Source organism: Rhincodon typus, chromosome 34 (genome assembly GCF_021869965.1).
Source record: "Rhincodon typus isolate 14 chromosome 34, sRhiTyp1.1, whole genome shotgun sequence".
NCBI lineage: Eukaryota > Metazoa > Chordata > Chondrichthyes > Orectolobiformes > Rhincodontidae > Rhincodon > Rhincodon typus.
Window position 1 is genome coordinate 6767346 of NC_063365.1, and position 18765 is coordinate 6786110.

At 40.6% G+C, this 18765-nt stretch overlaps 1 protein-coding gene and 1 long non-coding RNA gene across 3 annotated transcripts in view; one reads left to right on the forward strand and one right to left on the reverse strand.

Annotated features, from left to right (window-relative positions):
* LOC125486858 overlaps positions 1–13385 on the reverse strand; it is a 43392-nt gene extending 30007 nt beyond the window's left edge. Inside the window, exon 1 of the long non-coding RNA XR_007265474.1 lies at positions 13094–13385. This is a non-coding gene — a long non-coding RNA (uncharacterized LOC125486858). The remainder of the gene's footprint in view (positions 1–13093) is intronic.
* Positions 1–18765, forward strand: part of LOC109927499 (paladin-like) — a 222742-nt gene that overhangs the window by 39669 nt on the left and 164308 nt on the right. The window contains exons 1-2 of one of the 2 annotated variants that reach the window (XM_048616324.1): positions 13396–13671; positions 18321–18515. In XM_048616324.1, the coding sequence (XP_048472281.1) occupies positions 18334–18515 (182 nt within the window). In that variant the 5' untranslated portion in view covers positions 13396–13671; positions 18321–18333. Of the gene's footprint in view, positions 1–13395; positions 13672–18320; positions 18516–18765 lie in introns of those variants that run through there. The other variant, XM_048616323.1, reaches the window with a different exon arrangement.

Below are 18765 nucleotides of genomic sequence, written 5' to 3' on the forward strand. Positions count from 1 at the left end.
TTTCTTATTCTCTTCTATATTTAACATTTAATCTTGAGTCTATGGTTGCTTTTTCATGACCACTTTATCTACTGGGAACAGTCTGCTTCAGTTTACCCTACCTCTCCTTTCCATTTTAAAATCTTCTGTTCTGTCACCCAATGATCTATGATGTCCTAACAATAAAAGGCCCATTCATTTTTGTACCTCAGGCTGATATACGAGGACAGCTGAATGGAATAAATAATCAATTAGATACGAACAGTTTGCTGACAAATAAATCATCAATAGCCTAGTTGAACAATTGATTCAACTGCTAAAGAAAATCAAAGTTCATTTTACTGATTGATTAAATGAATGCTCACTTGTATAAAATACAGATAAATAACTGAATTGGAAAAAAATTGATCGGTTCTTACATTTTGTTACAGCTCAGGTAGCTGAGTTGAAGAGTTAAAGTGCAGAAATAAAACAAACAACTACAGATACTGGAGATGTGAAACAAATACAGAAAGTGCTGGAGAAACTCCAGCAGGTCTGGCAGCATCTGCAGAGAGAGAAAGACTTAATGTTTTGAGTCCAGTGACCCTTCCTAACCTGTTGAGGTTCTCCAGCACTGATTTTGTTCCTAAAACTTGTCAATTAAAATTATAATGAAGAGTGAACTGAGAAGTTAGGAAATGATGAAGGGTGAAAACCTGAAACATTGACTGATGCTGCCTGACCTGCTGTGTTCCTCCAGCTCCACACTGTATTGATTCTGACTCCAGGATCTGCAGTTCTTGCTATCTCCCAGTTAGGAAATGAACTTTAAGTTTGTGAGAGACGATAGGGATCACTTTGTCTGTTCAAGAGAAACAGGTGCTTATGTAGTATGAGGGGGGAATGCTCCCTATTAAGCATGGGGAAGGTCAGGATGCAACCCTCCATGAACAGCCATAGCTGGGGTTTGAATCCATGTATTGCCCCCTTCTGCACTACAATCTGGTCATCTAAGCTAACTAACTCCCAGCACCGAGAGGTTGGGATTTTTTTTTAACATGAAAAATCCAAGTGGAGAACCATCTCTTCAAGGGAACTTACACTAGAGATCCTTCTAGAACTTCTATTTATCTAGTACCTTATGTGAACTTAAGATGTCTCAGTGGTTATGAAGCACTTTGGATTACTTTCGCAGACCCAGTGGTCATGTAGAAAAATAAAGATTGTGGTCAATTTTCACACATCAAAATCTCACAGTGTAGTGTGATGTTGTAGTGGTAATGTCACTGAATCAAAGCCACCGCTGTAGGTAGTGGGATCAAATCCCACCACAGGGAATTGAACTTTAGTATAAAGCTAATCTTAGTATCTGCATTAATTATATACAACAAAGGGAAACACAGGGGATGGAAATCTGCCATCCTTACCTGGTCTGGCCTAGTCATACTCCAGACCCAGAGTAACACGGTTGATTCTTAACTGCCCTATTCACTCTGTTCAAGGGCATTTAGGGATGGGCAACAAATAACTGGCCTTACTAGGGATACACACATCCCATGAAAGAATAAAGGAAAAAAAACAGATAAGCTTTCAATCTATAGAGGCATCAGAACCAAACTAACACTTTCCTTCAATATAATCAATATTTATAACTACAGGATGTTGCAATACAAATGTCAGTTCTTATCAAATTGAATTTGATTTGCATTTGCTGCAAAAAGGAAGAATGACTGTGACTCATAATATTTGCCTTGTGCATTTGTAAACAAATGACATTAAGTAGTGAAACTATAATATGAACAATTTAAAATTTCAGATGGTTTAAAAGAGTTTTTTTTACATTATTAATAACAGCCTGCATTGGCTAAGGAGTTTTTAGTGTAAAAAATGTACCTTATGGAAAATAGCCATATATGTGAGGGTGGGAAGGCAAACCAGAGGTTTAACCAAAAGTTAAAGGAGATTTCTGTTTTAAGACCAGGGACAGTGAAGATGTTTAGGAAAGGAATTTCAGTGAATTATGCTTGGAGGGCTGGAGATTCTTCTGGAAGGAGAGTTTAGATGGAAGTGATTGTAGGGTTTAAGGTGTTTGCAGAAATATCTGGAGGTGGTGCAGGGGGAGAACAAGAAAGGTCAATGATTTAAAATTTAAGGAGGAGGAGCTGATGTGGACCGTTGGGGACAGGGAAGAGTGGGGCCTGATTTTGAAAAATTATATTTTTCAAATAATAAATTAAAGCAATATCATTATATCTATGCTGAAATTGAAATAACTTTAAAGTTAAAACTACTGGAAGCTGATAAACTAACAAAAAGAAATAAAAAAATTGTAATCAAATCAAACACTGGCAGGATTAATGCAGTAATGTTCTGTAAAATTCACTTTCCAAGCCTAGTGCTTCATAGCAACCAGCAGTTTTGCTGGGAAGTTTGATTAACATAAACTCTTGAGCTGCTCATAGTCTATCCCACATCAAGTCTGACACATCCCTCTGCTAAGTGGCTTAACTTGCCTCCCTGATCTTAAATTTAAAATCCTTGTCCACCGTATGGCATCTCACATCTGTGACATTACTTCTAGTCATGACTTTCTCCTGCGACCAATTCCATCACAAGCAGGTTACAGTATATGGAATTGATACTGGCATTAATATGTGACTACAATGGTGAATTTGGACTCCCTGGTCAGTCTGGGAGCCTGAAAATATTTGGAACTTGGGGGAAGGGGAAGGGAGATAGGCAGTAATGAAGACACAGGGTAATGGAATGATGGTAAGTCGAATATCTTCCTGCTTTCAAGGTGTATTGTCTGCAGTGGGCACCCTAGCAAATGGGCAGTCAATTGAGCCAATTAATGGCCCATTCAAGGATCAAGTATTACCCTGTAGGCTTCTTCTGTCTATATTAGAAAGTTTGCAACATGTGTTCTGAAATTTGGGGTTAGGGTTACCTTTTTGATGTCTGCTCCAAAAAGTAAAATATTTTTATCAACCTGTTCAGAGTTACTACCAAACAACTCTGGAGCAGGTAGGACTTGAATCCTGGCCTCCCAGTCCAGGGGTAGGGACATTGCACAAGAGGGCCCTAAAATCCAACTGTTTAATTCATGTCTTTCATGACCTAATTTGGATGTCTTACAACTCCAGTCTGCATTGTGATTGTTCCTTTGTGATGTTTTGTTGGTGTTGCCTATATCCAAAGAACAAATGATACAAAAGAATGCGCATATGGACTTTCAAAAGGTGTATGACAATGTTAGACTATTAGATTGAAACGCATGTGATTTATAAGTACAGCAGCAGCATGGATACAATGTTGGCTAAGAATAGTAGGTAGAGAGTTGCAGTGGACAATTGTAGGAAGAATGAAGGCCAGGCAATAAGCATCAACAAGTCCCATTTTAAAGGAGGTGGGGGGCGGGGAGGGTGAACGGCGAGAGACCTAGTTTTGTTATATGTACAAAAACCGTTGAAGGTGACAGGACAGCTTAAGAAAGCTGCTTAAAAAGATGCAGGATCCTTGACTTCTTTTATAAAGGCATAGAGTATAAATGCATGGAAGCTGTACTAAACCCTTAAAAAACACTGACTAGACCTGGAACATGTTCAGTTCCAGGTACTGCAATTCAGGCAGGATGTGCAACCTTAGGGAGGCTGCAGAGAGAAATTTATCAGAAGCTATTAGAGAGGAGGGGCTTGGGTTTTGTGGAGCAACTGGAGAGGCTGGAGTTATTCTGCCTGGAGCAGATAAAGTGAAGAGGAGATTTGATAAAGGTGTTCAAAATATGAATGGTTTTAATAGAGCACATAGGAACATAGGAATAGGAGGAGGACATTGAGCTTGCCCCTCCATTCAATTAGATCATAGTTGATCATCTCCTCAATGCTGCTTTCTTGCACAATTTCTATAATCCTTTTAAGATTATTAGTCGTCAGAAATCTACTGAGTTCTGACCTGAACATGCTCAATGACTGAGCTTCCATAGCCTTCTGGAGTAGAGAATTCCAAAGATTCACCACCCTCTGAGGTGAAGAAATTTCTTCTTATCTCAAACTTAAATGGCCTACCTGTTATCCTGAGATTATATCCTTGGTTTTAGACTCAAAAGCCGAGAGAAACATCTTATCTACACCCACCCTAACGTGACCTTTAAGAATTTTGTAAGCTTCAATATTTATTATTCTCTTATTCTTTGAAACTCTAGGAATACAGATCCAATTTCCTCAACCTCTCATTGAAAGACAATCCCACCAACCCAGGGATTAATCTGATGACTGTGTTGCTCTCAGAGACCAAAACCATACACAATAATCACAATGCAGTCTCACCAAGTTCTACATAACTTCAGCAAGACATCTGTACTCCTGTACTCAAATCACCTTGAAATGAATGCTAACATACATTTGCATCTAATGGCTTGCTGCACCTGTATACTTACTTTTAATGGCTTGTGAACAAGGACACCCATGCCTCTTTGGACACTGGCACTTCCCAACTCTTACCATTTAAGAAACATTCTGTCTTTCTGTTTGTTCTGCCATCTATACTCATCTGTATCATATTCCTTCTGCCATATTCTAGCCCATGCATTTAGCTTATCCAAGTTCTTTTGACAATTCCTTGCATCCTCCTCACAACTTATGTTCCAACCCAGTTTGGTTCCATGGGATTAATATAATTGGTCCCCAAATCCAAAACATTTATATGAGTAGTGAACCATTGTGGAACTAACACTAATCTTTGATCTACTCCACAAGTACCAGTCTGATATCCTGAAAAGGATAATTTCATTCTTATTCCCTGCTTTCTGACTATTAACCAATTCTCAATCTATGCTAGTATATTTCCCTCCATCCCATGTGCTCTAATTTTATTTACTAATAGCCTGTGTGGTACCTTATTTAAAAAAGAACCCTTTTGAAAATCCAAATGCACTGCATCAACTGGCTTTCCTTTATCAATACTACAGTAACATCTTCAAAAAATTCCATCATGTTTGTGAAACATGATTTCCCTCCATAAATCCATGTTGACTCTGCCCATTCTTTTCTAAATGTTTGTTCAATTATCACTGCCTTTAATTTGGATTCCAATATTTCCCTAATATGGAGATCAAGGTAATATACCTTCCCACTCAGGGAAATGCAGCCTGCTGGATTGCCACCATATCCAAAAACATTCACTGACACTTAGTAGTAGCAATGTGTACCTTCTATAAGATGCACAACAGAAATTCTCCAATATTCCTTAGGTAGCATCTTACAAGCCCGTGAACACTAGAATCTAGAAAGGCAAAGGCAGCAGATGCATGACAACACCTATTATGCACCACAAGATCAACTGTATTCAAACACAGTTCAAGTCCACACTTTCAATTAATCACACTCCATTAAACTCACTTCACTGGTTATGAGCTCCCCATATTTATACAGCCATTACATACCCAGTTAATCATTGATTAATATATCCATCACTTGTTCCCTCATTCCAGTAGCCATTCCTTCAGCATATTAGATGATAACAGATTTCTCTTTTGATTTTTAGATAAATAATATAATTAAAAAGCCCAAAATGACAACATATTGTACTTGCATATCTTTTTCTTTGCACATTAAAGTTCCAAACATGCCTTTTCTAGTAATGTCTGTCAGTTGCTTGCAACTTGCTTCTTTCTGAGCTGTCCTGCCGTATCTGAATTATCCCTGCTGATGTTATTACTAGAGGGATCAGATCCCAGACTGAAATCTGACTTGATAAATCACACTGTTTTGTTTTTATTTCTGGAGGTGATCTTTGACCATAACATAAGCATGCAATGGTGCAGATTTAGTTTTAACATTAAAACAAGTTTATTATGCAAAAAAGATAAAGTAGAATAAGCCAAGCTATTTTTAAATAAACAATTTGAAAGATTTTGAAACATAGTAAAAAGACAATCCCATTTATCCCAACACAAGAGAGTTTCCTTCCCATAACATCTAGTTTTTACTTAACTATTTATTTTGAGAGTTTACACGCTTTTTTTCTTGATTAGTCACACAACTGGGTTTAGATTTTCTCAGCTTCAAATAATGCCTTCCTGGTTCTAATCCAACAGGCTGGAGCTTTCAACTAAAACCCTTACACTGAGGTACCTATTTCCTCACACTTCTGATCAATATCCTTTCTCCAGGAGAAACTGTTTCTTAAATCTAATTTCAGCAGGGCCTCTGCAAACTGAAACCAAAGATTTTCCAAGCTTTGGGATTTTCCCAGAAGCAAATAAAAATCAATTCCTTATTCTTCTAAACTTAAAGGAAGCTAACGTTTTTCGATGTTTACTCTGAGCATAAAACTCACAATGCAAAAAAAATCCAACTGTCACCCCAAGAACTCTCATTCTGACTTCAGAAACATTGGCAGGTTAATCATTAACCCCTCAGAAACATAGACCAAAAGTTAAATGCCACTAGTTCAAAATTCATACTCTGAAATAAATGATATTAACATACATATATCACACACCTTACATCATGATTACAAGTAGAATAGCTTACTTATTACTCACCAACTAGCTTTCTCCATTGCACCAAAGTAAGAATAAACATGGGCATTGAAGAAAATAGATTATACGAAAGAGAGAAGAGCGTCTCCTTCCCATCCTCCATCTAACTTTCCCCTCTCCAAACTTGAAATGATCAGTCCATTTGCTTTGTTTAGGACTACACTGCCAGACTGAATCAATTTACTTAACTAATCAGCTGCTCTCCAATAGTTTATCCTGCTTAATGCTGGAAGAATCTACTTTACTTTCTTGCCTTACTTTAATTCTTAACCCAGTAAAAATCAATTCAACATTAGCTGCAGACCATACTTTTAGAAAACATTGACACTTATTAACTGTGACTGGCAAAAAAAAAACAAAGGTGACATGGAGGATCATTTCTTCTAACACATGTTTATTTTAATCTGCAAGGCATTATCTGAAAAGGCATGGACAAACTGCAGGTACCAACTAGGCGTGTGTGTATGCATATCTGTGTGGCAGACAATGGAAGTAACCTCCAGGTACAGTAGCAGGGCATATACAAAACAGAATCAGGAGTAAACCACGCATCCCCACAAGCCTACGCTACCATTCAGCTAGATTATGGTTGATCTTCTCGTTCAATGCCATTTTCCTGCACTGTCCCCATATCAAGGAGGAGAAGCAGGAGATGGTGCTATAATGGCAATATCAGTACCAGAGGTTCAGGCATAAAGTTAAGAGGAACATGAACTCAACTTAACACAGCCAACTGTTGGAATTTAAATTAAATTCATGAAAATCTGGAATGGAACACTCACCGTAGTAATGCAGACCATGAAGCTATCATCCATTGTTGTAAAATTAATTCAGTAAGGAGTCTAGAATTGAGAGCTCTTCTTTATAAATGGGTACTATGAAAATATCATAGATTGTCATAAAAAACACATTTGGTCACCAATGTCCTTCAGGGAAGGAACTCTGCTGTCCTTGTCTACTCTGGTCTAAATGTGACTCCAGACCCACAGCAATGATACTGACTCTTCACTCTGAAATGGCCGTAACCTTTGATTTCCTGCCTAACAAGAATCTAGCTACCTCTGCTTTAAAAATGACACTGCCACCACCAACTTTTGAGGCAGAGAGTTCCAAAGTTGCACAACCATTTGAGTAAAATGTTTCTCTCCATCTCTGTCCTAAAAGGGTAACCCCTAATTTTAAACCAGATTCCCTAGTTCTGGACTCACCCACAACAGTAAACATCCCTTCCATGTCCACTTTGTCAAGACCTTTGAAGTACTTATAAACTTCAAACATGTCACTACTAATTCTTCAAATCTTTGTAAAAACAAGCCCAGCCTGCCTCATAAAACAACCGTTCATTCCCGGTATCAATAGAAATCTCTTCTGAAATGCCTGCAGTGTATTTACCTCTTGACTCCCTAAAGTCTGTTCTCCATCTACGAGGCATAATGTGATGGAATATCCCCACTTGTCTGGATGAATGCAGCTCCAACAACATTCAAAAGGATTGACACCATCCAAGACAAAACATCCTGCTCATATACACCTTGAACCTTCATACCCTCCATCGCTGACATTCAGTGGCAGCTGTGTGCCTTCCATAAGATGCACTGCAGCCATTGATGAAGGCTCCTTCAACAGCACTTCCAAACTCACGATCTGTGCCATTTAGAAGGACAAGGGCAGCACATACTTGGGAACACCACCACCTGCAAATCTCCCTCCAAGGGCACACAACATTCTGACTTGGAAGTATATTGCTGTTCCTTCGGTATTGTTTAGTCAAAATTCTGGAATTCCCTTCCTAAGAGCATTGGGGATGTCCCTACACCAAATAAACTGCTACAGTTCAAGAAGGTGGCTTATCTTTACCTTCTGAAGGGAATTTAAAGATAGGCAATAAGTGATGGCCTAGCCATCTCTTGAATAATTAAAATTATAAAAAAAGAATTTTAAAGGGTGTTTAAATTTATCCAGCCATTAATTTTGTAATAGCATGGTCCAACAAAGGAAGCATCATGTGGCAGCCTAAATATTTACTGAAAGCATCCTGTATTGAAATATGAATCAGGTTGTGGTTTAGATAAACAGATTTGCACTGCTTCTACTCTTGTTTGAAGCAGATGCCACAATGCAGAACTCCACCTGACTGACACTGTTATGATAATCTTTTCACCATGGCTTCCTGTGCTTGATTACAGTTTTTGACTTTGTCTGTCAGTGCTGAGAGTCATTGATTTTTAATTGGATTCAGATTATGCTTCTCTGTGTTGGTTTAGGAATATTGAAATGCATTTTTTAAAAATTTAATGTTTTAGGTGACCATGGCGATGACCTTTGCCTCACAGGTCTATTTCTGGTTTAGAGTCTTTATAGTATTTGTGCATTGATGTGTCGTTAATGTGTGTAAGGAGAACCAGATTGGAATTAAAATGCTCTCCTTTTGTTTGCCTTGCAATAAGGCAAAGGGTTCTGTGCAAGTGGTGGTGGGGGGTGGAGGCAATTTCATTTCAAAGGCAAATTCAGTCCATTATACTGAAGAACTGAAGGAGTTTTCAGAGGGCCCCATTCATGAATGGGGGTGTCACACAAAAGCAAAGTCGCAACAAATTCGGTACAGGCTCAGAGCAGACTCACAGGTGGGTGATGAGGGCCAACTTGGGATGGACCTTGTCCAAGTGTTTACATCACATGACCTCCTGTCTTCAACCACCCCACCTCCCACCATATATCAGCCAATGCATCATCATTATGACCCCACCCTCTCCCCACAGTCTATGAGAAAGTGAGCAGATTTTTCACTGTTCAACTGGATATCATCCTGAATATTTATATCTATATTAAACAAATATTCAAATAAAAACAATGAGCGCTCCACCCCACCTCATGTCCACTCTGCTCAATTACTGATAGCAGTGAAGATTAATAATTCATTAAAGATTAATAGTTAATTTAAGACTCTTGGAAAAACAGAGGATTGGCAATCCTACAGTCAGTGCAAATCTCCTTACATGGCCTAATTCCCTCGGCTTTGAAACAACATATTTGTGAATGTTTACTACCAGGGTGTAATACTGTGTATCTGTGCCCACTACAGAAGAAACATTAATTGACGTATAGGCACATTTAATCCTTCACTATGATTTATTTTGGTATTATAAGTAAAAATACAAGAGGCAGGAATAGACTGCTCAGGACCCCCAAGCCAGATCTACCATTCAGTAAGATTGTGGTTGATCTGATTGTCACTGGAACTCCACTTTCCCATTTGTTCCCCCATACACTTTGATTCCCAAAAATCCAACTTAACGTTGAATATATTCAGTGACACAGCCTTCATTGCTTTCTCGGCTGGTGAATTCTAAAGATTAATCATAGATAGAATTTGCTGCTCCCTGCAGATGGCGTGAAAGGTGGCAAGAGGGGTAAATAACTAGGTGTGTTTGGCCTGGAGGGCAACTCGCCCCTTCTCACCACTTCAGTAATTACATTTCTGGACATGAAGGCCTATGTGTGACTTTCTGGATGTGTCAGCAAATAAGGAACTTGAGTGGTCACTCAAGGGCATTAAATTGCTACCTGCCTGATCACATGTCTTGCTGGCCGGCAAGAAAGGTGGTTAGTTTCCTGACTGGGAAACCGTGGCTATCTGCTGGCCGAATAGGATGCTATCTATGGCAGATGGTAGGCAAATGGGTAGCCTGTGAATGTTACACTCTCTACCCTTGCCTCTGACCTCAGTATCCCTGCGATCTTTTCATCATTGGACCCTTCTGAAGTAGGCCTCGACATCCTTTTGCATCGAGAAGCTATGGACCTTTGGTTCCTTCTGGCAACCCCACACACCAGTGTCTAGGCACCTGATAGGGCAAGAAACTCACCTATGAGCTGTCCAGATGGATGATCTGGTGATTCATCTTGGCAATGGGGGTAATGTGTTTGTCATCATCTAACACTTTCAGCCCCACAGTTAGGAAAAGAATGGGAAAATCAGAGTCAAAGATTCTCTTCCTTAAAAAGCTGTGAATCCTGGATGGAGTAATTGAAATTACTTCAATTTTTTTTCCACTAAGGCCAGGGAGTATTCAGCTTATTAAAGCCTTATCTGTTCCCTGCCATTGATTGATCAAACCCACCTTGATGGCATTCTAAAGGCTTTATTCATTCTTTCAAAACTATATTAGCAATAAAAGAATTATTAACCATAGTGGTAGGAAAGGTTTCAATGAACAATTTCATTATTAAAAAAGTTCATTTTAAAATGTTGTTGAATCTTTGTCTTGTCTTTCAAAAGTAAAAACATTTGGGAATGGCACTGTGCCTCTTAAGACAACACCTTTTTGACTAAATTCCAAAATGGATCCTCTTGATGTTCTGGATAAAGGTGTCAAAGGATACATCTTGGAGCAAAGGTCCGATTAGATATTGGAGGCCTTTTCCTTTGCCCATTCCCTTCTCCAGAATTATCCGGACATCCCCAGGAATGAAAGATTCACCTCCAGAACCCTGCAACATGCACCTCATGAGAAACTTAGTACAACTGCTTTCAGTTATTGGGTATAAATAAAACAGAAAGAACCGTTTGGCTGAAATGGGGTGATTAGAGTGGAAGATCACATGAGGCTGCAAGGAATATACCTACTCACAACTGGCCACCCACCCCTTTACCCAAAGGCATTGATTCCTGGTTGTGGTATGGTATCATGGACACTGGTTAACCCTTGGTGACTAACTCAAACATAGAAAATTGGAGCAGAAGTAGGCTATTTAGCCCTTTAAATCTGCCACAGCATTTAATATGATCATGGCTGATTGTCCAACTCAGTATCCTTTTCCTGCTTTCTCCCTATACCCTTTGATCTTTTTAGTCCTAAGAATTATATCTAACTCATTCTTGAAAACATTTAGTGTTGGCTTCAACTGCATCTATGACAGAGGAGTCTACAGGCTCATCACTCTATGGGTGAAGAAATTTCTCCTCATCTCAGTCCTAAATGGCCTACTCAGTATTGTTAAACTAATTACAGCAGCATCGAAAATCACAGCCCACTGAACTATGATGCATGGGCAGGCAAGGGAGCAGTGAAGAGAGCTGAACTTGTACTGGTATTGCCTTATATATAGCAGATGGATGGTTGATCTAATAGAAGTATTTTAGTTATTCTTCCATGGAATGTGGTCATTGCTGGCAAGGCTGCCATTTGTTGCCCTTTCCTGATTGCCGTGAACTGAGTGGCTTATTAGGCCATTTCAAAGGAAAGTGAACTTTATTGCCTAGGTCTGGAATCAGATGTCACCAGGTAAAGATGTCAGGTTTCCTTCCCTGAAGGACATTAGCAAACCAGATGGGTTTTTACAACTATCAACGATAGTTGCTGTGGTCACCATTACTGAGGTTATCTGTATAATTCCAGGTTTATTAATTGAATTGAAATTGCACCAGCTGCTGTTTATTTTTTAATTCTTTCATGGCATTTATTGCTCATCCCTTAGAGTCAACCACATGTTTGAGAGTCTGGAATCACATGTAGGCCAGACAAAGATGGCAATGTCCTTCCCTCAAGGACATTAGTAAACCAGATGAATTTTTCCTGACAGTTAGCACCAGTTTCACAGACATCATTAGATTCTTAAATGCAGTTTTTAAAAAAATATTGAATCCAAATTCCACCATCTGCCATGGCAGGATTCTAACCCAGATTCTGAGTTGCTAGATTAATACCACTAGGCTAATGTCTCCCCAACAGATATTGCGATTAATGTAATGTAATTGATATTGATGATAGAGGCGAATTGATCCCTCAGTTGGGGTAACTCAGAAGAAGGAAACAGAACCTTAACATCGGAGCTGAATCCATTCCAGGGAAGAGGTTAGGAAGCACTGCTTCACATTAAGGGTATTGGAAGTTTAAAATTCTCTCCCCAGAAAAGCTGTTGAGGCCTGGGGGTAAATTGAAACTAAACTGGATTTTGTTGACTTCTAGTAAGCGAGTGTTAACGGTTATCAAACAAAGATGGGGTTGGTCGAGTTATGAAAAGCGTGGAGGCATGATAAGGCAGTCAGATCCCAAACAAGAATCCATATGATTGAGTGGTGTGGGTGATTATATCACAGGAGACCAGAAATTTGGACTCCTGTGATCTCTATTCATCAAGTCTGTCTGGAATTAGATTCAAACCCCTTACTTGGAAGCATAAAAGTCTGCCATTGAACTAGAATTTTCCTCCTAACAATTCTGTGGATGTCCCTACAGCGGTTCACGAAGCTCACCGTCATCATCGCCGCAGTAAAAACCGAAAGAACTGCGGATGCTGGTAATCAGAAATAAAAATTGAAATTGCTGGAAAATGCTCAGCAGGTCTGGCAGCATCTGTGGAGAGAAATCAATGTTAACCTTTCGGGTTCAGTGATCCTTCTTCAGACCGCTTCTGAAACGGTAACCCTAAATGCTGTCCACAGATGCTGCCAGTCCTGCTGAGCCTTTCCAGCAAATTCTGTTTTTGTGCGCCATCATCTCCTCCTCCAGACCAAATGTCAGTGGACATTAAAGCGACGCTCGCAGCCTACGAACGAACAGTAGTTAAAAAAAAATAGAACTGAACCTGACGCTCGCTCTTGATTTCGGGAGCAAAAAGAAAAGTCGGAGCGTTACGAATGACTGGATGCAGCGAAGTGGGCTCCCGGCTTTTTAAAAGTCCGTCTTTGTGGAGATTTAAAGCCGCAGATAAGGAAGAGCTGCGGCCGACGGGAAAGGCTCACGGTGCCTAACCGTTGCTGTTTGGAATGTGTGGCCGTTTGAAGCAGCAGCGCGCGCGCGGCCATCTGGCGGCCAGATGTGCTGCGGTTGTCCATGCCAACGGGCGGTGGGACTGGCCTGGACCCGTTGTCAGGGCCTTGCATATTCATCTACCCCTCCCCTACCCTGCTCCCTCCAAAAATAATTAAACAAGGCCCTCCGTCAGGTTAGCTGACAAAACGGAGCAGGGCCCTGGTTTGCTTGGACGGGAATCCCCGAATGAGCCCTCACAAAAGCGTTTGGCTGAGAAGGAGGCGCAGCAGGGCGACTTATTTATTCTCTTCTTCCCCCTTCCCCCGCGAGTTTGCAGGATGTGAAGTGGAACCTCCCCTTTTAGACAAAGAGGATATGGCTGAAGAGGAGCATACCAGAGAGAAGCAGAGGGTAACTGGACGCGCTGTCGACTGTTGTAGACGGTTTCCTAATCAACCTGTTTACACATGTAATGATACACCTCTGGAGCAGGAGGGACTTGAATCTAGGTCTCCTGGCTCAGAGGTAGGGACATCATCACTTTCATTATACCACACCAACCAGACAGTTGTATGTTGATTCTTAGTGTTGGGGAACAACACGCCCCACTGTCACTAGACAGTTCTGATCAAACTAATACATTTTAACTGTTTGAGATGCAGTATTTCCTTATCCATTTCATTATATCCAGCAATTAAATTTGATTTAAAACAATTTTGCCTGCTTTCTATGCTGATGAGTCTGGGTTTGAATGGTTTGATGTCCATAGATTGACAGGTTTGATGGCAGAGTGCAGTTAAATTGGAAATAGTCGATGTGGAGTTGCAGTCTGGCCGTGATCTATCTGCCCTGCTGCTACCTTTTGTCCCATGTCCGTGCTTCTCCAATGAGGTTCGACAACCAAGTAGCAGGGAGCTAACAAACTCCTAATTCTGGAAGCCACTTTTGTTCCTCACATGATCTTTATTTACACACACTTCTCAATCGGAGAACACTAACACACACAAAAACATATGATCCAGAAATGTTGAGATCAGTTGACCTGTCTGCTGATCAATCTCATTGTATGCCCTGCCACATTTACTTCTCTTGCATAGCTTATTCTGTACAAATAGAAGCCAATAATGGACAGATGCATAATTCTAAGAATGCTCCATTTATTACTATCAATTGTATTTCAGACTGGTGAATCAAATGGCGTTTGAATTAAGGAGAGTGTTAAACTTCACCTGGCTTAGTTGGTAGCACACTTTCCTCAGTATCAGAAGGTTGTGGGTTCACGTCCCAATTGTAGTATGTGGTCCAGGCCTCCACTCAAGAGATGCTATACAGATAACATAAGTAGAAGCCCTCCTCTTCTCTCTATGGTGTATCTTGGAGAGGAGAGTTTTCCCAATATCTGGGTTAATATTTGCCCTGCCTCATTTTAAAGTAAACAATCTGTTCATTATCCTATTGCTGTGTGTGAGAGAGCTTGCTACAGTCATATTCCCTCTGCATTTATCGCCTATTCAACAACTTTAATGTTCAAAAGTGTTTTAATATCTGTGAAGCTTTGGATGGTCTAAGGTCACTAAAAGTTTCTATATAAATGAATTGGCCATTGACTTTAGTGGAAAAATGGGCAATGGTGAATATTTTGAATTCCTCAAGGTTAACAGTCAGTTGCTGAGCTGTGCAGGTGACCATGTTCCTGGAGCCGCAGACTCTGCCGCAGGTGGGGCTGTTTATGTTTGATGAGACAGGTGGTTGGAACACTGGATTCTGTGCACTCTTTCCCACTGCTTGTGCCTGGCCTCCACATGCTACACTTGGTGATACTTGAAGTGGTTGGTGCCTTCACGGATGCTTCTTCTCTAGTTTGCATTCTAGGGCAAGCAACTTCTGCATATCAGTGGGATGTTGCATTTGCTCAGAGATGCTTTCAGGGTGTCCTTGAAGTATTTCCTCTGCCCTCCTAGTGATCACTTACCATTGTGGAAGTCAGAATAGAGCACTTGCTTAAGGAGTCTTGAGTCAGGCATGCGTGGGCATGTGGCCTACCCATCGTAGCTGGTCGTGAGTGATCTGTGCCTCTCTGGGGATATTGACCTGCGAGAAGATGCTGGCGTTGGTGTACTATTCTGCTGGTATTTGCAGGATCTTGTGAAGTCAGTGCTGGTTATAACTCTCCAGGGATGTGAGGTGTTTGTTATAGATGGTCCATGTTTCTGGTGTACGATGAAGGGTGGGTATTAAGCTGCTTTGGCAAAGTTCTGAATGGTAGCCTAATTAGTAAAGTTAGAGCACATGGGATGCAGGGTGAGCTTACTAACTGGATACAAAATTGGCTTGACAGTAGGAGACAGAGGGTGGTGGTAGAAGGTTGTTTCTCAGAGACTGGACGCCAGTGACCAGCGATGTTCCACTGGGATCGTACTGGGTGCACTTTTGTTTGTCATTTATACAAATGAGTTAGATGAGAATAGAGGAGGCATGTCAGTAAGTTTGTAGATGACACCAACATTGGTAGTATAGTGGACAGCAAAGAAAGTTATTTAAGATTACACAGAGATCTTGATCAATTGGGTCAGTGGGCTGAGGAGTGGCAGATGGAGTTTGATTTGGATAAATGCGAAGTATTCCATTTTGGTAACACAAACAAAGACAGAGCTTATACAATTATTGGTAGGGTGCTGGGTTGTGTTGTAGAATAGAGAGACCTAGGGGTTCAGGTACATAATTCTTTGAAATTTGCGTCACAGGTAGACAGGGTGGTTAAGAAGGCATTTAGCACACTTGCTGTCATTGCTCAGACCCTTGAGTATAGGAGTTGGGACATCATGTTGAGGTTGTACAGGATGTTGGTGAGGTCTCTTCAGGAATACTGTGTGCAGTTCTGGTCGTCCTGTTATAGGAAGGATATTATTAAGCTGGAGAGGGTTCAGAAAAGATTTATCAGGATGTTGCTGGGAATGGAGGGTTTGAGATCTAAAAATAGGCTGGAAAGGCTGGGACTTTTTTCACTGGATCGTAGGAGATTGAGGGGTGACCTTATTGAGCTTTGTAAAACCTGAGATATACATAGATAAGGTGAATGACAAGCGTCTTTTCCCTAGGCGGGGGAGCTCAAAACTAGGGGGCATATTATTAAGATGAGAAGAAAAAGATTGATAAGGGACATGAGGGACAGCTTTTATTTTTACACAGTGGCTCGCATGTGGAATGAACTGCCAGATAAAGTGGTAGATGCAGTTACAACATGTAAAATACATTTGGATAAATTCATCAATAGAAAAGGTTTGGAGGGATATGGGTCAAGTGCAGGCAAGTGGGATTAGTTTAGTTTGGGAACATGGTTGGCATGGACTGGTTGGACCAAAGGGTCTGTTTCCATGCTGTATGACTCTATGACCCTGTATTCCTGGAGTTCTCATTACATGATGTTCCAATCACTCTATTTGGTCAACCAACCTTTCTTCCCATCTCCAATATTTTCCAAATGAATAAAGTGGTTAATGAAAACAAAAGTACATTTTTGCTTTAGGCACTTATTTTTCTCCAGGAACTCTTTGAGGCTGCTTATAGCAATGGCCAGAAGACTAGTGTTTAATTCCTGGAGACTCCTAATCTCTATTGAACAGGAGGTTCTAGATACGAGCTGCATCCTGTCCACAGTTGAGTCAGCTGAACGAGCTTTGGGGGAGATTCAGCTAGCTTCAGATTTTTGACTTACAATTGCCCCACACCCCCTTTGTTGAAAATATGTTGAGTCAAATATTAGGCAAAAGTCAGATCGGGCTCAGTTTGGCCCAGTGTTCAAGCTCAAGAGGTAGAAGGGGGCCAATTCATGGGTGAGGTGTTGAAGGGAGCAATGTGGTGTTTCTGGAGCAAGTTGAGGAGAGAAAATGTGAAGAGTGGGGATGAGAAAATAACATTAGGGTGTCTCATTTGTGCCCAATAGAAGTTATTTTAATTAGTGCTTTATTCTCCGTTCATTCTGTCAACTGAATGTTGAAGTTTAACTTGCGTGCTTTGCATAGAAAATCATTGTAAACCCTTCTTTAAGACTCCAGGCTTGGAATTAACAAAGAACTGGTGTTCATCAGTCTTTCACTGAGATCAGCAGAATTGAGGATCGCAACAGCCGTTTTGAAGTAATGTAGTTATATGTTAGCTGTAAGAAATGTATGTGGGATTTTATAGGAAGACTGGGTTGTGTAAAAAAGAAAAAGTAATGAAATCTGTTTTTAATGCATTTCCAGTTAAGCTTCTGTAGATAAACAGTAAGAAAAAAGCTACTGCTGTAAAACAATTTTTTTAAAGTAGCACACAGCCCTTTTCTGTCCTGTGGTCAAAATGCTGTGGAACATTTTTCAGTGTGAGCCAAACAGACATTCTTCATGTGGTAATTCAGACAATAAGTGCCAGCTGGTTGTTTGACTGTGGAAGAAAGAAATGACATTCAAACACTTGATGGTCTTATGCTTATGAAGTAAAAGAAAGTCAAACTTGCATTTTACAGCACCTTTTCTGACCCTTGGACAGCCCAGAGTGCTTTACTGACAAGGAAGCACTTTTGAAGTGTAGTCACTGCTGCAATGCAGGAAGGACGCAACCAGTTTGTGCATGGTAAACTCCCACAAACAGTATTGTGATCACGAGCAGATCATGATTGCATGATGTTGGTTTTAGGCTAAATATTGACCGGGGACTAGGCACAACTCCCCTGCTTTTTATTGAAATAGTGCGATGGGATCTTTTACATCCACCTCATGGAGTAGATGGCCCTCAGTTTACCAAAAGCAAAAATACCCCAGATGCTGGAAATAAGAAATAAGAGCAGAAAATGCTGCAAATCCTCAGACATTATGGCAGCAGTTGTGGAGAGAAAATGAAGTGAACATGTCAGGTCACAGGCCTTTCTTCAGAGCTCAGTCTGACCAGCTGTAGTGAATCTGCCCTGCTATCATTTTCTGTTAAATAGCTGAGGTATTGGGATGAAAATCCTCTCCTCTCCTGGTCATCGTGCCATCATGGGTAAACAGCTACTTAATGGGTTTTTTCTCTTTTGTTTCAAGCCATTTGTGGATTATGGGGACAACTGCCAGTGCCGCTCAACAAACGGTATCCATAGGACAACCCAGCGACAACGGCCAGAGCAATGAGACGACAGACAGCAGGCGATCAATTAGTGTCAACTCCTTCCAGACACTCAGCATTCACAACAAGGCCAAATCCATCATCACCAACAAGGTGGCACCTGTGTTGATCACGTGAGTTGGACCATGCAGGTAGTTCTTGGCCATTCAGGTTATGCTGAGGCAGATGGTAATGTCATTGGTTGAGTATTCTGGGCAAATTCACTGAGGACACAGATTCAAATCTCACCATGGCATCTGGTGGAATTTAACTTTAGTCACTAAATCTGGCGTTGAAATCTACTGTCAATCATAGTGGCTATGAAATTATACTTGACTAGGTTCATGAACGTCCTTAAAACAAGTCTGGAATTGGAATCCAGTC